This window comes from Tetrao urogallus, assembly GCF_951394365.1.
Source record: "Tetrao urogallus genome assembly, chromosome: 16".
Classification (NCBI taxonomy): domain Eukaryota; kingdom Metazoa; phylum Chordata; class Aves; order Galliformes; family Phasianidae; genus Tetrao; species Tetrao urogallus.
Window position 1 is genome coordinate 5,583,304 of NC_136829.1, and position 18,321 is coordinate 5,601,624.

General features: G+C 59.2%; 2 protein-coding genes and 1 long non-coding RNA gene across 3 annotated transcripts; all 3 read left to right on the forward strand.

Moving 5' to 3' along the window:
- Nucleotides 1-1,809: 1,809 nt before the first annotated feature.
- Nucleotides 1,810-2,550, forward strand: LOC306952624 (protein MANBAL-like; the record flags this gene model as incomplete). The annotated part of the gene is made up of 2 exons (XM_079543350.1): nucleotides 1,810-1,962; nucleotides 2,443-2,550. The coding sequence occupies exons 1-2, from the start codon at nucleotides 1,813-1,815 to the stop codon at nucleotides 2,548-2,550; spliced, it is 258 nt and encodes an 85-aa protein (XP_079399476.1). The 5' UTR covers nucleotides 1,810-1,812.
- Nucleotides 2,551-7,444: 4,894 nt separating this feature from the next.
- Nucleotides 7,445-8,188, forward strand: LOC306952645 (protein MANBAL-like; the record flags this gene model as incomplete). Its single annotated transcript, XM_079543372.1, has 2 exons — nucleotides 7,445-7,597; nucleotides 8,081-8,188. Exons 1-2 carry the CDS (start codon nucleotides 7,448-7,450, stop codon nucleotides 8,186-8,188), a joined length of 258 nt encoding a protein of 85 aa, XP_079399498.1. The 5' UTR covers nucleotides 7,445-7,447.
- Nucleotides 8,189-12,912: 4,724 nt separating this feature from the next.
- LOC306952539 lies at nucleotides 12,913-13,909 on the forward strand. The gene is made up of 3 exons (XR_013792595.1): nucleotides 12,913-12,959; nucleotides 13,524-13,589; nucleotides 13,885-13,909. It is a non-coding gene; the product is annotated as an uncharacterized lncRNA (long non-coding RNA).
- Nucleotides 13,910-18,321: the final 4,412 nt, after the last annotated feature.

Here is an 18,321-nt window from a genome sequence, read left to right on the forward strand (position 1 = left end):
GAACATGGCGCTGTGTGCTGCGTGTGCCAGCCCCAACAGATTCCCGTGTGGAAGCAGGGAGAGGATGAAGGAGGCCGAGGGCCCTTTTCTCGGGGCCGGCTCCTCTGTGGCCTCTTGCTTGCCGGAGAGAAGGGCTGCCCGCTGGGCACAGGGAGTGCCTTCTAGCTGCCGTCCCGTGCCCTGTCCTCCAGCCCCCTCCTCATGCTATGTGGAACGCCATTGCCAGCAGTGCGGCTGCCATTTTAGAACCTTCGCCGCATCACAGCCGTCCCCTTGGTCACCGCTGCCCCGGCCAACGCACTCGCTCTGAGAGCTCTGGCAGCCATGCCAGGAGCGAAGAGAGCGAGGGGCGATGCTTGCCCTATTTTAAATGGGAAGAGGGAGCTTGGCTTCCCAGAAGCGAAGAGGAGGAGGGGGGCCGCCCTTAAGATCAAGCGGAGGAGGGGGCAGAGAGTGCGTTTCCATCGCGCCTGGGCCAGCGCTGTGGCCACCTCCGTGGAGCCCATGGAGGTGGATCCACCTCTGGATGAGCCCATGGAGGTGGATCCACCTCTGGATGAGCCCATGGAGGTGGATCCACCTCCGGATGAGCCCATGGAGGTGGATCCGCCTGCGGCACAGCTGGCCTGGCACCACACCACCGTGCCAGGCCCCGCATCGGCGCCGTCCCAGCTCCACCGTCGCTGGTCCAGGCGCTCGGCTCCCTACCCGCTGCGCGGCCCCCGCCCCCAGCATTAGCTGGGTGGCATTAGTTTCCATCAGCTCCTCCTCCGAGCCTCCTGTGGAGCCAAGTTCTCCTCTTCCCATTTAAATGCTGCGGGAGTTATAGTTTAGTTCTTGTTGTTGTTGTTGATTTTAGTGTTAGTGTTAGGAGTAGATTATTGTTCGTATTTTATTGTTAGGCATAGGTTACTTTTAGTCTTTTAGTGTTAGGCATAGGTTCCTGTTCTTATGTTAGAGTTAGGCATAGGTTACTTGTAGTCTTTTAGTGTTAGGCATAAGTTCCTGTTCTTGAGTTAGGCATAGGTTACTGGTAGTCTCTTAGTGTTAGGCATAGGTTCCTGTTCATACTTGACAGTTAGGGGTAGATTGCTGGTGTCAGGTGGCAGTGAGCAGCGCTCGCTCGGTAAGCACACGCCTGATTGCTCATGCGAAGACATGAGTGCGAGTGCCGTGAGCACGGAGGCCCGATGGCATCTTGGATGGATTGAATTTCCAGCTTGTGACTTTTGTGTTGCAGACCGTCGAGGAGCAGAGTGTGAGTGGCTGCGACGTTCCGTTGGGCCTCAGGAGAACAGTGTGGGACTGTGTGTCGAGCATCCTGCGTGGCCGTTGCCAGGTGGGTGTGCCTTACTTTGCAGTAAGCAGTGCTTAGGCGTGAGCCCAGCTCATCCCCCTGTCCTCAGCAGATGGGCTTTCTGCGTGCTTTATTGCTGTGCTTGGTGCCGTACGGCACAGCAGCAGCAAGGCCGTGAACACGTACGTACCCAGGTAGATGCAAATGTGCAAGTGATGGTATGAATACTGTTGTTGTTAGTGTTGGTGAGACAGTGGTCGTGCGTGTGTGATCAAGCGCAGGGAGAAGTTGATTCTTGCCTGTTCAGCTCTTGCTGAAATGCAAGTTTGGCGTCCCTCCTTGTGGTTGGGTGGGAAGAGCAAGGATATCTTGAGAGCACGTCTCTGAGTCAGGCTGGGAGTTTTTGCTAGCAGGAAGTCGCACCGTCGGAGCGCACGAATGGAATGATGGCTCTCGTTTCCCCCTTGTAGAAAGCAGCCTCCTGGAGAGCAGCAGAGCAGCAGGCTGTGTGCGCTATGGCCGCTGAGCTGCATTTCTCGCCCCCTGAGATCCCTGAGCCCACGCTGATGGAGAACGTGCTGCGCTACGGCCTCTTCTTTGGAGCCGTTTTCCAGCTTGTGTGCGTGTTGGCCATAATCCTGCCAGTTCCCAAGTGCCCAGAGACGGTAAGTAGCGCTCTGTTTGATAGAGGTTGATAGCAATGCTGAGGAAATGGGCTGGGAGGGAACCAGCTGGAGCCGTTGGCTACGGTAGCGCGCCCCGGCATTGCTGAGAGTGCGGCAGTTTGTTCTGCCCTTCCTTGGGCGTGCGTGCTGTTCCTGGTGGCACGCAAGGAGCCTGGAGGTGCAAGCTCATCTGATCGTCGTGCTGCTGCTGCTGCTGCTGCTGCTTCTGTGGCCTGTGAGTGGCAGGCAGGGCGTCCCCCTGTGCAGGGACTGCCTTGCAGGCAAGGCCTGTAGACTGTAGCTTCCGTGGGATTTTTGGGAACAAGAGAGAGGTGGAGTTTCTGTTGTGCCCTGATGTCAGGAAGGCAATGTGCAGCACTGGCGCCCAACGCTGCCCAGTCAGGTGACTTGAGCTCCCAAAGCGAGCTGTGGGGCAATTGTCAGAAAGTTCCCTGACTGTTTGTGAATTGATTCCTGCAGGACTCGGACGGCTTGGAGTCCAAGACTTGGGAGACGGTGAAGAAACCAAAGGCAAGTGCTGCACAGCTAAGCAAGAAAGGCAAGAAGGAAAGCAAAAAGAAACGGTGAGGGCTTGAGCGATAAGCCTCAAAGGCCAAAGGAAGCAGCGGGAATGCTTGCTGAGAGGTGCTCCAAAGGCAGCGCACTGTACGTCTGGTTTTGTGGCGTGGCCGTGCTTTCCCTTGCACGGACATTGGAGAGGAACTGAGGAAGCTGGAAGGGCTTCTGATGCGTGACAGACAAATGGGACTTTGCCTGTGCGGGACTTCATGTCTGGCAAGAGCTGGGGACGCTGCATTCCTTGAGGGTCCTTCAGCTCGATAGCTGTTTCAGAATGTTGATGATGAGGTGAACTTACCGCATGTCGTTGGTCATGAGCGGTATCCAGGCTATTTTATTGTCTGTTGACATATCTACAACATGCAACCCAAATCCCATGGTTTAAAATAAAAGGGAAAGAAACCTTTTACACCTGGTGCTGCCTCTTTCAGTAGCTGGTCCAAACATGCCTGGCTTGGGCTGGCAGCGGCAGGGCGATGAACCGGCCGGCTTCACGTCCCTCCCTGGAGATGGAGCTGCTTTTCCCGCGTTTCCATGCTGGTCTTGCCAAGCGGTGGCCTTTCAGCCCAAGCGTAACTGCTAGCGAAGCGTGTGAGCATCAGCTTGCTCTGTGAGGACTGAGAGAAACAAAAGGAGAGGAAGCAGCGCGCGAGGAAGAAAGGTGTCCCTGCCCTCAGCCCCATGAGCTCGTCTCTCCAGCTTCCCTGGTGGCTTTTTCAGCCTTGTGTAGCACTGACTGTTCCTGCTTGCCCTGGGAAGGCCAGCTGCACCTGCGGGCAGCCGTGGCCTGCACGTCAGCCTCCCGTTGAGCCGCGAGGAGTTCAAGTGCGGGTGGGCTGGTGTGCAGAGCAGCGCTGGGAGTGGGGCAGGAGGAGAGGGCAGCGGGAGGGCTGCAGGTGAGCGCGCCTCGGGCCCAGAGCTCAGGCGTGAGCCGGGAGGGCAGCGAGCCGTGCTGCGCTGCTTCAGCTGCAATGGCTTCGAGCGCGTCATGGGCAGCGCCGCGTGTGGAGCGTCTGGGTGCTGCGAGGGCACCTTGCTGAGCCGGAGCCCGAGAGAGGAGAGGAGAGGAGAGCAGAGGCTGCACGTCAAGAGGGTCTGCCTGCCATTTTGGATTGGCGCGTCGGCGTCTTCCTCCTTCCACGAAGGAGCCTGCACGGTGCACTGGGTCCAGCGTGCTACACGGCACTGCCTTCTGCTGCCTGCCTGCCTGCCCGCCTGCGTGCTGCACTGCTGGAGAGGAAAGAGCGGATTGTCGGGCTGCGTGCAGCCAAGGAGCTGGCTGCAAAGGAGGGAAACGGAGTATTGAGGAGCGGTTAGTGCGTGTTAGGTTTGGGTGTGGATGCAGCGGGGGCTGAGTCACCTCCATCAGCTCCTCGGGGCTGGGGCCGAGCCCGGTGCGTGGGGCTGCGCTGCGGGCAGGAGGGCTGCAGGGCTGGGGCAGTGGTGTGGGTGCAGCACATGGGGCCGTGAGAGGGCGTGCAGCAGGGAGGGCGTTGGGCCCGAGCCGCGCTCGTGTTTGTCGCAGCACAGGGGCTGCAGGGGATGGCAGGAGCGCAGAGCAGAGCGGGGAGAGCCGGGCTGTATGAAGGCCAGGGCATGAAATCTTCCCTTGGCAGCTACGGAGCTGCTGAGCTTTTCCCCCAAGTCTTCAGACTGTGGGGTGATAAGGCTCCGCAGCAAAGCCAGCCGGGCCCTCCTGACACTTGGGGGTTAAGAAAGGGCAAAACAAATCAGTGTCTTTCAAGAGCACAAAGCAGTGAAGCACAGCACAAGCCATTTATTGCCTGTGTAGGCGATCTTCTCCAGGCATGTCCATTGGAGATGTGCAGACTGAGTGTGGACAGAAAGCAAACGGAAGGGAGGGGAGGGGAGGGGAGAGGAAGGGAGGAGAGGGGAGGGGAGGGAAGGGGAGGGGAGGGGAGGGGAGGGGAGGGGAAGAAAGTAAGAAATGAAAGGAAAGAAAAAGGGAAATGTGAAGGGGAAGAGAGAAAGATAAAAGGAAGAGAAAAGAGAAGCAAGGAAAAGAAAAGAAAGGCAAAGGAAAGCAAAAGGGGGAAAAGGGAAAAGGCAGAAAAGGAGAAGAAGACAAGTTGCGTGCCGCCGGCGCCACCCGAGGGGAATCCGGCAGCGGACCCCCCCAGCTGCCTCTCCCCCTCCTCCAGGCCCCGGGCCGCCCCCAGGCCGCCCTCAGCAACGTGACGCCGCAGGCGGTTGGTAGGGCCGGGGCAGGAAGTGCTTCCTGCCGGCGGAGAGCACTTCCGGGGCAGCGCGGCATGGCGGCGCCGGGCCGGTGAGCGGGGCCGGGAGGAGCGGGCTGTGTGCTGGGAACGGGGTCGGGCCTCGGTGCGGGGGCATGGAGGGGCGCTCGGGGGAGGAGCTGGCGGTGCTGCCGGCACGCAGAGGCGATGCGCGCGGCGCCGGCGAGTGCTGCGGGGCCGGGGGGCAGCTTCCTCTCAGGGAAGGCCGTGCGAGTGCGGAGCTTTGTTGGTGTTTGGGGTGTGTGAAGGAGGAGGCCCCGTAGGGCCTGGTTGTCGCCAGCAAAGCCCGGGCGGGCAGTGGAGCAAGGCGCGTGGGTGCTGCGTTGGCCGGAGGGTGCGGAGCTGGAAGAAGGTTTGTGAAGATGTGCTTCGTCTGGACGTCCCTTGTCGGGACGAGCCGGGGCTGCAGTTGTGTGTGATTGTGTTTGTTGCTTGGGAGAACTGCTGCCTTAGTAGGCTGGGGGGCGGGGAGAGGGAGATTTTAAGACTGCCATCAGTCAGGAGCACGGCACGTTTCTGCCTGCTTGGCTCATGGTGTTGTGTGGGTCCCCGCGAAGCCTCGGTGAGCCAGGGTGGCCCCGTGTGTGTGTGCCAGCATTGTGCGCGGATGTGGAATGGAGTCAGAGTGATTGTAATGAAAATGCAGCTGGCGGTATTTCTGGTAGGGGATGGTTGAATCCCCAGCCGTGAGGCGCAAGAAGAGGCGCTGGATGCTAAGGTGGAAAGCGGAGCTTGTGTGTGCCGGGAGGCAGGCGTGGTGAGGTGCGCTTTGGAGCCTGCTGTTGTTGGCGCTGGGCTCGGGAGGCCCCTGAACATGGCGCTGTGTGCTGCGTGTGCCAGCCCCAACAGATTCCCGTGTGGAAGCAGGGAGAGGATGAAGGAGGCCGAGGGCCCTTTTCTCGGGGCCGGCTCCTCTGTGGCCTCTTGCTTGCCGGAGAGAAGGGCTGCCCGCTGGGCACAGGGAGTGCCTTCTAGCTGCCGTCCCGTGCCCTGTCCTCCAGCCCCCTCCTCATGCTATGTGGAACGCCATTGCCAGCAGTGCGGCTGCCATTTTAGAACCTTCGCCGCATCACAGCCGTCCCCTTGGTCACCGCTGCCCCGGCCAACGCACTCGCTCTGAGAGCTCTGGCAGCCATGCCAGGAGCGAAGAGAGCGAGGGGCGATGCTTGCCCTATTTTAAATGGGAAGAGGGAGCTTGGCTTCCCAGAAGCGAAGAGGAGGAGGGGGGCCGCCCTTAAGATCAAGCGGAGGAGGGGGCAGAGAGTGCGTTTCCATCGCGCCTGGGCCAGCGCTGTGGCCACCTCCGTGGAGCCCATGGAGGTGGATCCACCTCTGGATGAGCCCATGGAGGTGGATCCACCTCCGGATGAGCCCATGGAGGTGGATCCGCCTGCGGCACAGCTGGCCTGGCACCACACCACCGTGCCAGGCCCCGCGTCGGCGCCGTCCCAGCTCCACCGTCGCTGGTCCAGGCGCTCGGCTCCCTACCCGCTGCGCGGCCCCCGCCCCCAGCATTAGCTGGGTGGCATTAGTTTCCATCAGCTCCTCCTCCGAGCCTCCTGTGGAGCCAAGTTCTCCTCTTCCCATTTAAATGCTGCGGGAGTTATAGTTTAGTTCTTGTTGTTGTTGTTGATTTTAGTGTTAGTGTTAGGAGTAGATTATTGTTCGTATTTTATTGTTAGGCATAGGTTACTTTTAGTCTTTTAGTGTTAGGCATAGGTTCCTGTTCTTATGTTAGAGTTAGGCATAGGTTACTTGTAGTCTTTTAGTGTTAGGCATAGGTTCCTGTTCTTGAGTTAGGCATAGGTTACTTGTAGTCTTTTAGTGTTAGGCATAAGTTCCTGTTCTTGAGTTAGGCATAGGTTACTGGTAGTCTCTTAGTGTTAGGCATAGGTTCCTGTTCATACTTGACAGTTAGGGGTAGATTGCTGGTGTCAAGTGGCAGTGAGCAGCGCTCGCTCGGTAAGCACACGCCTGATTGCTCATGCGAAGACATGAGTGCGAGTGCCGTGAGCACGGAGGCCCGATGGCATCTTGGATGGATTGAATTTCCAGCTTGTGACTTTTGTGTTGCAGACCGTCGAGGAGCAGAGTGTGAGTGGCTGCGACGTTCCGTTGGGCCTCAGGAGAACAGTGTGGGACTGTGTGTCGAGCATCCTGCGTGGCCGTTGCCAGGTGGGTGTGCCTTACTTTGCAGTAAGCAGTGCTTAGGCGTGAGCCCAGCTCATCCCCCTGTCCTCAGCAGATGGGCTTTCTGCGTGCTTTATTGCTGTGCTTGGTGCCGTACGGCACAGCAGCAGCAAGGCCGTGAACACGTACGTACCCAGGTAGATGCAAATGTGCAAGTGATGGTATGAATACTGTTGTTGTTAGTGTTGGTGAGACAGTGGTCGTGCGTGTGTGATCAAGCGCAGGGAGAAGTTGATTCTTGCCTGTTCAGCTCTTGCTGAAATGCAAGTTTGGCGTCCCTCCTTGTGGTTGGGTGGGAAGAGCAAGGATATCTTGAGAGCACGTCTCTGAGTCAGGCTGGGAGTTTTTGCTAGCAGGAAGTCGCACCGTCGGAGCGCACGAATGGAATGATGGCTCTCGTTTCCCCCTTGTAGAAAGCAGCCTCCTGGAGAGCAGCAGAGCAGCAGGCTGTGTGCGCTATGGCCGCTGAGCTGCATTTCTCGCCCCCTGAGATCCCTGAGCCCACGCTGATGGAGAACGTGCTGCGCTACGGCCTCTTCTTTGGAGCCGTTTTCCAGCTTGTGTGCGTGTTGGCCATAATCCTGCCAGTTCCCAAGTGCCCAGAGACGGTAAGTAGCACTCTGTTTGATAGAGGTTGATAGCAATGCTGAGGAAATGGGCTGGGAGGGAACCAGCTGGAGCCGTTGGCTACGGTAGCGCGCCCCGGCATTGCTGAGAGTGCGGCAGTTTGTTCTGCCCTTCCTTGGGCGTGCGTGCTGTTCCTGGTGGCACGCAAGGAGCCTGGAGGTGCAAGCTCATCTGATCGTCGTGCTGCTGCTGCTGCTGCTGCTGCTGCTTCTGTGGCCTGTGAGTGGCAGGCAGGGCGTCCCCCTGTGCAGGGACTGCCTTGCAGGCAAGGCCTGTAGACTGTAGCTTCCGTGGGATTTTTGGGAACAAGAGAGAGGTGGAGTTTCTGTTGTGCCCTGATGTCAGGAAGGCAATGTGCAGCACTGGCGCCCAACGCTGCCCAGTCAGGTGACTTGAGCTCCCAAAGCGAGCTGTGGGGCAATTGTCAGAAAGTTCCCTGACTGTTTGTGAATTGATTCCTGCAGGACTCGGACGGCTTGGAGTCCAAGACTTGGGAGACGGTGAAGAAACCAAAGGCAAGTGCTGCACAGCTAAGCAAGAAAGGCAAGAAGGAAAGCAAAAAGAAACGGTGAGGGCTTGAGCGATAAGCCTCAAAGGCCAAAGGAAGCAGCGGGAATGCTTGCTGAGAGGTGCTCCAAAGGCAGCGCACTGTACGTCTGGTTTTGTGGCGTGGCCGTGCTTTCCCTTGCACGGACATTGGAGAGGAACTGAGGAAGCTGGAAGGGCTTCTGATGCGTGACAGACAAATGGGACTTTGCCTGTGCGGGACTTCATGTCTGGCAAGAGCTGGGGACGCTGCATTCCTTGAGGGTCCTTCAGCTCGATAGCTGTTTCAGAATGTTGATGATGAGGTGAACTTACCGCATGTCGTTGGTCATGAGCGGTATCCAGGCTATTTTATTGTCTGTTGACATATCTACAACATGCAACCCAAATCCCATGGTTTAAAATAAAAGGGAAAGAAACCTTTTACACCTGGTGCTGCCTCTTTCAGTAGCTGGTCCAAACATGCCTGGCTTGGGCTGGCAGCGGCAGGGCGATGAACCGGCCGGCTTCACGTCCCTCCCTGGAGATGGAGCTGCTTTTCCCGCGTTTCCATGCTGGTCTTGCCAAGCGGTGGCCTTTCAGCCCAAGCGTAACTGCTAGCGAAGCGTGTGAGCATCAGCTTGCTCTGTGAGGACTGAGAGAAACAAAAGGAGAGGAAGCAGCGCGCGAGGAAGAAAGGTGTCCCTGCCCTCAGCCCCTTGAGCTCGTCTCTCCAGCTTCCCTGGTGGCTTTTTCAGCCTTGTGTAGCACTGACTGTTCCTGCTTGCCCTGGGAAGGCCAGCTGCACCTGCGGGCAGCCGTGGCCTGCACGTCAGCCTCCCGTTGAGCCGCGAGGAGTTCAAGTGCGGGTGGGCTGGTGTGCAGAGCAGCGCTGGGAGTGGGGCAGGAGGAGAGGGCAGCGGGAGGGCTGCAGGTGAGCGCGCCTCGGGCCCAGAGCTCAGGCGTGAGCCGGGAGGGCAGCGAGCCGTGCTGCGCTGCTTCAGCTGCAATGGCTTCGAGCGCGTCATGGGCAGCGCCGCGTGTGGAGCGTCTGGGTGCTGCGAGGGCACCTTGCTGAGCCGGAGCCCGAGAGAGGAGAGGAGAGGAGAGCAGAGGCTGCACGTCAAGAGGGTCTGCCTGCCATTTTGGATTGGCGCGTCGGCGTCTTCCTCCTTCCACGAAGGAGCCTGCACGGTGCACTGGGTCCAGCGTGCTACACGGCACTGCCTTCTGCTGCCTGCCTGCCTGCCCGCCTGCGTGCTGCACTGCTGGAGAGGAAAGAGCGGATTGTCGGGCTGCGTGCAGCCAAGGAGCTGGCTGCAAAGGAGGGAAACGGAGTATTGAGGAGCGGTTAGTGCGTGTTAGGTTTGGGTGTGGATGCAGCGGGGGCTGAGTCACCTCCATCAGCTCCTCGGGGCTGGGGCCGAGCCCGGTGCGTGGGGCTGCGCTGCGGGCAGGAGGGCTGCAGGGCTGGGGCAGTGGTGTGGGTGCAGCACATGGGGCCGTGAGAGGGCGTGCAGCAGGGAGGGCGTTGGGCCCGAGCCGCGCTCGTGTTTGTCGCAGCACAGGGGCTGCAGGGGATGGCAGGAGCGCAGAGCAGAGCGGGGAGAGCCGGGCTGTATGAAGGCCAGGGCATGAAATCTTCCCTTGGCAGCTACGGAGCTGCTGAGCTTTTCCCCCAAGGCTTGACACTGTGGGGTGATAAGGCTCCGCAGCAAAGGCAGCCGGGCCCTCCTGATACTTGGGGGTTAGGAAAGGGCAAAACAAATCAGTGTCTTTCAAGAGCACAAAGCAGTGAAGCACAGCACAAGCCATTTATTGCCTGTGTAGGCGATCTTCTCCAGGCATGTCCATTGGAGATGTGCAGACTGAGTGTGGACAGAAAGCAAACGGAAGGAAGGGGAGGGGAGGGGAGGGGAGGAGAAGGGACGGGAGGGGAGGGGAAGGGAGGGGAGGGGAGGGGAGGGCTGGGCTGGCACCAGTACCGGGTCAGCAGAGACAGAGCGCTCTGTCAGAGCTCTGCCCAGTCCCGTCCCTCACCGCTGACTGCAGAGGAGCTCGGGGCCGCACACGGAAGCGTCGCAGCCCTGAAGCCGTGGGGCCGAATCGGGATGCTGACACCGCGCGCTCAGGCCTCTGATCATCTTTGTGGCCCCCCTCTGGACCTGCTCCAACAGCTCCATGTCCTGCTTGTGCTCAGGGCTCCACAACCACACAGTACTCCAAGTGGGGTCTCATGAGAGCAGAGGGGCACAATCGCCTCGACCTGCTGGCCACGCTTCTCTTGATGCAACCCAGGCCTCCGTCGGCCTTCTGGGCAGCAAGCACACCTTGCCAGCTCACGCTGAATCTCTCCTCAGTCCATGCTAGCAAATCCTTCTCCACGAGGCCGCTCTCAAGCCATTCTCCGCCCTCCCCGTAGCCCTGCTTGACATTGCCCCGACCCAAAGGCAGGACTTTGCTCTTGGCCTCGGTGAACTTCCTGACGATGCCATGGGCCCACCTCTAACTGTGTCCACGTTCCTCTGGATAGCATCCCTTCTCTCTAACGTGTCCCCTGCACCACTCAGCTTGTATCGCCTGCAAACTTGATGAGGATGCACACGATCCCACTGTCCACGCCGCCCACAAAGACGTTCGATGGCACCGGACCCATCACCAGTCCCAGCACCCATCCCTGAGGAATGCCACTCCTCACGGCGCTCCATGGACACTGAGCCGCTGACTGCAGCTCGGAGTGCCACCATCATCCAGCCACTTCCTCATCCAGCCCGTGCTCCATCCATCACACCCACACTCACTTGCTATCAAACGACCGCCATGCCATCTTTCAGGCTCTGCTGTGGCCATTCAATTCCTCCATGCCGCTGTCACTGCGATCTGGTGCTTTCAACACCTTGCAGGCTTTGTTCTGAAGCTTGGCAGCGTTTGGAAAGCTCGTTGTTAACGTGTCCCACTACTCTGAGAAATCTTCCTACATAAAGCTGTCCTCCTCATCCTGCCCTAGGGAGAAGAACGAGATGGCATTCAGGATTTAGCATGGGAGGTGCGTCTCCTTTTCTCGAGCGCTGCCTGCCTCATTTGCGGCCGGCTCCATTGGGAACGATTCCCCTGCTCAGATGTGGACGGAGGGCCAGAGAGCGTGGCTGTGCGCTTCGAGCCTCTCGTCGCCTAACAAGCTCGCACTTAAGCAGTTCTGTTTTTCTGCAGGGAATCACACATCATAACATCCTTAGACGTTAGAGTTGAGGGGACCTTTGGAGCTCATTGCGTCCAGCCGCCCCGCAACAAAGAGGGACGCCACAGCTCCATCAGGTCGCTCAGGGCCCGGGCCAGCCTGGCCTGGAAACACTCCAGGTGCCCCAATCCCTCCTTCCCCCCACATTGCCGGCCAAGTCCTGCTGTCAGGAGCTCCTGGCACCTACGGAACACTCCCAGAATCACGCCCACGCCGCACGTATCCCGCTGGACAAGAGCCTCTCTGCAGCAGCAGTGCCATACCTCCCCAGCCCGGCTGCCCAACCACACCAGGACCGCGCTCTGCGCTAAAAGGAACCCTCCTCCTTCCCCGCTCCCCCACGCTTCCCCGTACGGTCCCTCCACATAAGGCCCGTCGAGTCCGACTCCAGGCTGCACACAGAACGCCCCAGTTCAGACCCCCGTCTGACATCCTCGTCCCGATGCCCCTCCAACTCCGGCAGCTCAGCGCCGCCACCGCCGCCCGGGCAGTCCGGCCCACGCCCGCCGCCCCGCAGCGAAGAACCCCTTGCCGATACCCAGCCGGACCTCTCCTTCGCTCCGTAAGAGAACGGCGGCAGGAGCGCTTCTCAGCCCGCAGCACGTTTAGCAAAGCGCGCCGCAAGGCTCGCCTTACGGAGCGGCGCCCCCAGCACCGGGCCGCGCCTCGAGGCGCAGCGCCGTCCCGCCCGACCCCTCGCGGACCTCCGCGCGCCCCGCAACGAACCCGCAGCGCCCAGCAACGCCGACGCGAACGGAGCCCAACGGACGCTCACGGCTCTCCGGATCTCACCGCCTCTCCGGATCTCACCGCCTCTCCGGATCTCACCGCCTCTCCGGATCTCACCGCCTCTCCGCGGCCCGGCGCCGCCCGGATGCGGGCCCTCAGCCGGAAGCGGCCCCGGCCCGGCCCCGCGCACGCGCGCTCCTCCGGCGCGGCGCTGGCCCCGCTTCCCGCCGTGCGCGGCGGCCATTGGCTGCGGGCGGCTCCTCCCCGCGCCTCGGGCGGCGCGGCCGGCGGGGCGACGCGGGGCTCGGGGTCGTGCGGGGCCGGCCGTGCGGGGCCGGAAAGCCCCGGGCCCTGGGCCGCCCGGGTGCGGGCCGCGCGATCGCCGCTAACGGCCGGCCCCGCTCGCCGCGTCGCGGAGGAGAGGCGGCACGAGGAGGAGGAGCGGGACGACGACGACGACGACGACGACGAGCGGAGCCTGCGGACGGCCTTCAAGAAGCTGCGGCTGGACGAGGCGCGGTGAGCGGCGCGGGGCGGTGCGCGGCTGCCGGTACCGCGGTCAGCAGAGACAGAGCGCTCTGACAGAGCTCTGCCCGGTCCCGTCCCTCACCGCTGACTGCAGAGGAGCTCGGGGCCGCACACGGAAGCGTCGCAGCCCGGCACCTGAAGCCGTGGGGCCGAATCGCGATGCTGACACCGCGCGCTCAGGCTCGGCTGTAACGCGGCGCTCTCTCTTTTAGCAGATGGATCGCGGCGCAGCCTGCGGGCGACGGGACGGTTCTCACGGCGCCGAGGAGAAGAGATGCAGACGGAGCCCCGCAACCGTCCGTCTGCCAGGAAGCACGGAATGGGTAAAGCACACCGTCAGCTGCACCCCACGTTTATTCTGCTTTCGGTCACTTAAAACTTGCTCGCTGTTGCCAGTGAGAGTTCTCACACAAGTGGTTCAGAGTACGTTTTCCTCGCCCCTCTACCGCAAACCTCCCTTCAAGCCTCACACCTTTGCACCCTCCCCTTCCCACCTTCTCGCGTGCTGCAGAGTACCTGGATGTTCAGTGCTGTGCTGCCACCAGCTCTGATATCCACGCTGTGCGCTGCAGTTCAGTATGGAATGACGGTGGCCAAGACAAAGCACCTTCAGTAAAGGACGGTTTATTAATCACCAAAGATCCGGGGGGAAGCGCTTTTAAAACAGGAGTGCTCGCACGTATCTCTCCTTTGGGAGAGCCCCGTTTTTCTTCAGGCTCTTGCACCGTTCCTGGCACAGCCTGTACACCAGCAGTCGTCTCGTTTCTCTAAGCAAAGAAAAACAAACCAAAAGCCACATGAGATGTCCCTGGCTGTGCTACAGAGCTTTGTGAGCAATGGCACAGATTCCATATTTACCTACCAGTTCACCTCTTCTGACCATGCAGGTGTGAGAGGACCTCCGGAGGATCGGCCGGTCTCTCACGGCAGAGACGTTCCAGGTCTCCTGTCCTGTATCCTCCCATGCTTATACACTGCAGCACAAAACACAAAACCCACTCAGACACAGCAAAGACTCCCATCTGTTCCAGTGTTTGTGCTACAGCAGAACACGGCACAGAGCACAGATAGAATTCTCACTTTGAGGCCAGCCGTGACAGAAGAGCCGCAACTGAACCTCTGCAAGCTTCCACCGCTGAAGGGCCGTTGGGGAAGTCACGGGAGAACTGCCTCGCTCTGCCCTCATCACTTCACTCTAACACACACCAGCCAAACCTCGGATTTCCTTTCCTTATCCATGCCTAACAGATCCGTGTGTGGAACAGCCTCCTCCAGTTCACCTGCGTTCTACTCTGAGGAGGCCCACACTTACGTAGATGACACAAGTGTGGAAGACCTAACAGGATACCTGGAGCACTATTTATTTATTCCAAAGAAAATGTCTCCCATGGCTGAAATGATGTATTCCTAAACGAAAGCCATAGGGAGTCACATAGTCATACAGTTTAGTTTTTTAATAAAAAGAAAACCTGTATATAGTTTCATACAAGCACACAATGGTTTGCTTTGTTTTGGGAGGGACGTCTGAGATCATCTCTTTCCAACCCCCTGCTGCAGGACGGGACATCTCCCTTTAGACCAGGCTGCTCACATCCTGGCCTCGATGGCTTCCAAGGTGGGGACATTCACAGCCTCACTGTGCAACTTGTCCCAGTGCCTCACCAGCCTCAACAGCAGGGAATTTCTAATAGCTGGTCTAAACCACACACTCTTCCAGCTTAAAGCCAGTTTAAAGTCCAGTTGCTACCCGCCCTTATGACACGAACCCCCAGGTTTCCTGTATGTGGGCAGAGAGCTGCCGGGGGGCCTTGGGGAGCACAAAGCCATCCCGTAAGAGGCCCCTGGAGCCCCACAGCGAGCAGGGATGTCCCCGTCTGCTCTGCAGCCCCGCAGGCACCCAATGCAGCAGGACCACCACACCGATCCCATCCGCCCGAGCTCCCGGGGCTGCCACAGGGATGATTTCATTCTCGTGCTGCTGACAGCCCCAGGACCCTTTTGCTTTCAGCCCGGGGTTTGCAGCAGGAGACGCCTCTGCTTTGTGCTCGCTCACAGCCGAACGCAAGCAAAGCGCAGACAAAGGCTGAGCCGGGGACCACCCTGCAGCTGTGGGGACCTCGCACAGCCAGCGCAGGGAGCGACCCCGGGAAACACAGCCCTGTGCCGGGAGAAATTTGCCCCAGCATTGCAGCAGGGCCCTGGAAATCCCACTCCAGAGGTCCTCCATCTCTGAGCAAAGCACGGGAGCCAGGCAGTCCCCAGATCACTTTTTCCAGGCGATCCCAATGCTCATTTTGCAGCATGGCAGCAGTGCCATAAAGCTGACCATCAGCCGGGCCTTCTACCACTCCCGTGCCATCAATGTCAGGTGGGCAGAGAGCTGCCGGGGGCCCCCGGGGAGCACAAAGCCATCCCAACAAGAGGCCCCTGGAGCCCCACAGTGAGCAGGGATGTCCCCGTCTGCCCTGCGCACAAAGGACCTGCAGGCGCCTGATGCAGCAGGGCCACGGCGCTTATCCCATCCACCCGAGCTCCCGGGGCTGCCACAGGGATGATTTCATTCTTGTGCTGCTGACAGCCCCAGGACCCCGCTTCAGGGCACCCCGGGAGTCCTCAGCCCCTGCCGTCCCACTCCAAGGTACTGGTGGTGAAAAGGATTGCGGGACAGGGGGAGATACGGTAGCCCTTGTTGGGCTCTGCTCCCAGCATCCTCCTGCCCTCCGAGGGACAATCTCCACACACGGAGCCTGCCTTTCCAGGTTTGGCTTTATTCTTCTCTTTTACTATTTTGTCAGCTATTAAATAATTCATTATTTAATTCACTTATTCCCCTGCAACTCTGACGTACTCATAGAAATGCCCATATTTGTTAAGGCGCATTTTTAGCTGCCATCAGCTGGAGAAGAACATGCAATTCTCCTTCATTCAGCACTTCTGTGAGGCACGGCTCTCCGACGAGCCCTCAAGGCTTTTTTTGCCTGTTTGACACACTTGGGTCACAAAGGTCACGTGTTCTTAATAACTCGGAAGCCTGAAGTGAGATTTCTGAGTGCACATTCACAGCGAGCACGGAGAAGAGCAGAAGAGGAGGATGCCGGGCTGCATGTGATGCCCCAAGGTGCCCAGGGCCGGAGTCAGCATTCCCACCTGTACAACGGGCTGGTGGCAGCCGAGAGCCTCGTAGAATCCTTAAGGTTGGGAAAGAGCTCTAAGCAGAGAGGAGGGGGAAACCAGGCACCGGGGCGCCAAGGGGTTGCAGAGGGCTGTGTGATGTCCCTGGGTGGCTGCTGTATGGGAAATGCATGGGGACAAAGGGGCAATGCGTGGCTCCAGCAGGGAAAAGGGGAACAAAATCCCCCATCGAACTCTGCTTGCTGCCAGGACTCCCCGGAGCACCGCAAGTGCCTGGAATCCTCCCCAAAGCAAAGCCTTTCTCCTGCTCAAGACGTGCCCAGAAAAGCCAGAGCCCAACCCCAAGAGAAGGACATACCTGAGTTATGGCGTGGGCTTCCTCCAGCCGAGCTGCAGCACCCACTGCAAGCAAGGGGCAGCATCACTTCAGCCTCCTCTTCCTCGGGTCTGTGCTGCTGCTCTCCCTGGCCACCCACACCTGGGGGCTGAGGGCTGCCGTTCAGCCCTCCCAGAGCCCTCACCGCAGCTGCTGTCACAGCGCCACGGGCCAGACAGAGGCGACCCTGCAAAGTTCGGGCGGTTGTGGGTCTCCTTTGGGACGTTCCCTCCACTGCCAGGAACGGAGATCCTCACTCAGCTGCCTGCCTGGATTCTGCAGTGCGCTCAGGGCACTTGTGGGGCTGTGGGGCTGAGCTGTCCCTCTGTGCCCCGCTGCAGGTGCGCTTGGTCATCGCTGAGAAGGGGCTGCCCTGCGAGGAGCGCGATGTCAGCATGCCGCTGCTGGAGCACAAGGAGCCCTGGTTCATGCGGCTCAACCTGGGCGAGGAGGTGCCCGTCATCATCCACCGGGACAACATCATCAGTGACTACAACCAGATCATCGACTACATGGAGAGGAACTTCACAGGAGGTAATGGGGGCACAGCTGCGTGCCGGGCTTCGTCTCAGCACAAACGTAGGGCAGATTTGAATGTCGGTGGCCAAATGCACCCCTTTCCTCCCACAAAGGTTTGGCTCGCTCACGTCCAATTCTCACGCTTTCCTATCAGAATGAAGGATTTCCAGCAGAAATCCTCAGACATCCCTTGCAAATCCTGCAAGGGGGATTTGGGAGAGCTGCAGCTGGGTTTGCCCTTCTGTCCTAGAGTCTGTGCTCCCAAGCTGAACCACTCCTCCCATCTCCATGGCTTGGGGAGCCCATGGTGTGCGGTGGCATCCCACCAGGCTCTGCACGCTGGGGACAGAGTGACAGAGATCCAGAGGAAGGGACGGCTGAGAGGGAACTCCTGTGTCCTCCCCTTGGAGCAGGGCTGAAGCTGGGACGCTGAGGTCCGAGGCCGCTCCTCACGCAGATGCTTTGGCAAGTAGCATCTCCAGCCCCTTAGTCCATGTCATCCCAAATCCGCAGGCTGCCACGCTGCGATGCTCCGCTGGGAGACTTCAAAGCCCAGCACGGAGCTTTGGCTGTGGCATCAAGACTCTCGCCCCAGCATCCATCAGCCTTGCGGCGGAGGCATCAAAAACATCTCTAAATAGCTCCCCAAGCACAGGCACCGTGCCAGCTCAGCTGCTGTCCTCTCCCGGCCCGGCCGCCATCGTGCTCAGCAGAGGTGCCGCACTTCCTTGCCGCTGGGATGACAGACAGACAGATAAACACCAGAGCCCCACAGAGGAGCCCTCACAGCAGCGGCCCCACGGATGGGGCAGCCCCGCATCCTTGGGGCACACTGCTGCGTGGGGCTGCAGTCCTCACACTGCTCCGTGCTGCCGCCCGGTCCCTACGGAGAGCAGCTGACCCGGCATATGTTGGCAGCACGCTGTCCCAGCAGGGGATGTGGGCTGACGTGGCGGCAGGGAACAGCTCTGAGCACGCTGGGGATTCATGGCTCTAGCAGGAGACACTGCGCTCTGTCACGGGAGACCTGCCTCGCTCTGCCCTCATCACTTCACTCTAACACACACCAGCCAAACCTTTCCATCTCCTTTCCTCATCCATGCCTAGCAGATCCCTGTGCGGAACAGCCTCCTCCCGTTCCCTGTGCTCTACTCTGAGGAGGCCCACACTTACGTACATGACACGACTGCTGAAGACATAACGGGATACCTGGAACACTATTTAGACATTCCAAAGAAAATGTTTTCCATTCCTTATCCGTGCTTAACAGATCCTTGTCTGAACAGCCTCCTGGGGTTCTCCCACATCTTACTCTGAGCAGGCTCACACCTATGTAAATAATGTAGCAGTTGAAGATGTCACAGGATACCTGGAACACTGTTTATGTATTCCATGAAAATGTCTGCCGTGGCACAAATGATGTATTCCTAAGTGAACCTCAGTGCCGATCACAAAGCTAACCGTTATCACAAATTTAACAGCGCGTTTGTGCCATATGATTACTGTTTTGTGTTTCATCAAACAGTTTCTTACATCACACACTTTAGTTTTCTAATAAAAAGAAAAACTGTATACAGTTTCATACAAGCACACAATGGTTTGCTTTGTTTTGGGAGGGACCTCTGAGATCTTCTCATTCCCAGCCCCTGCGGCACGAA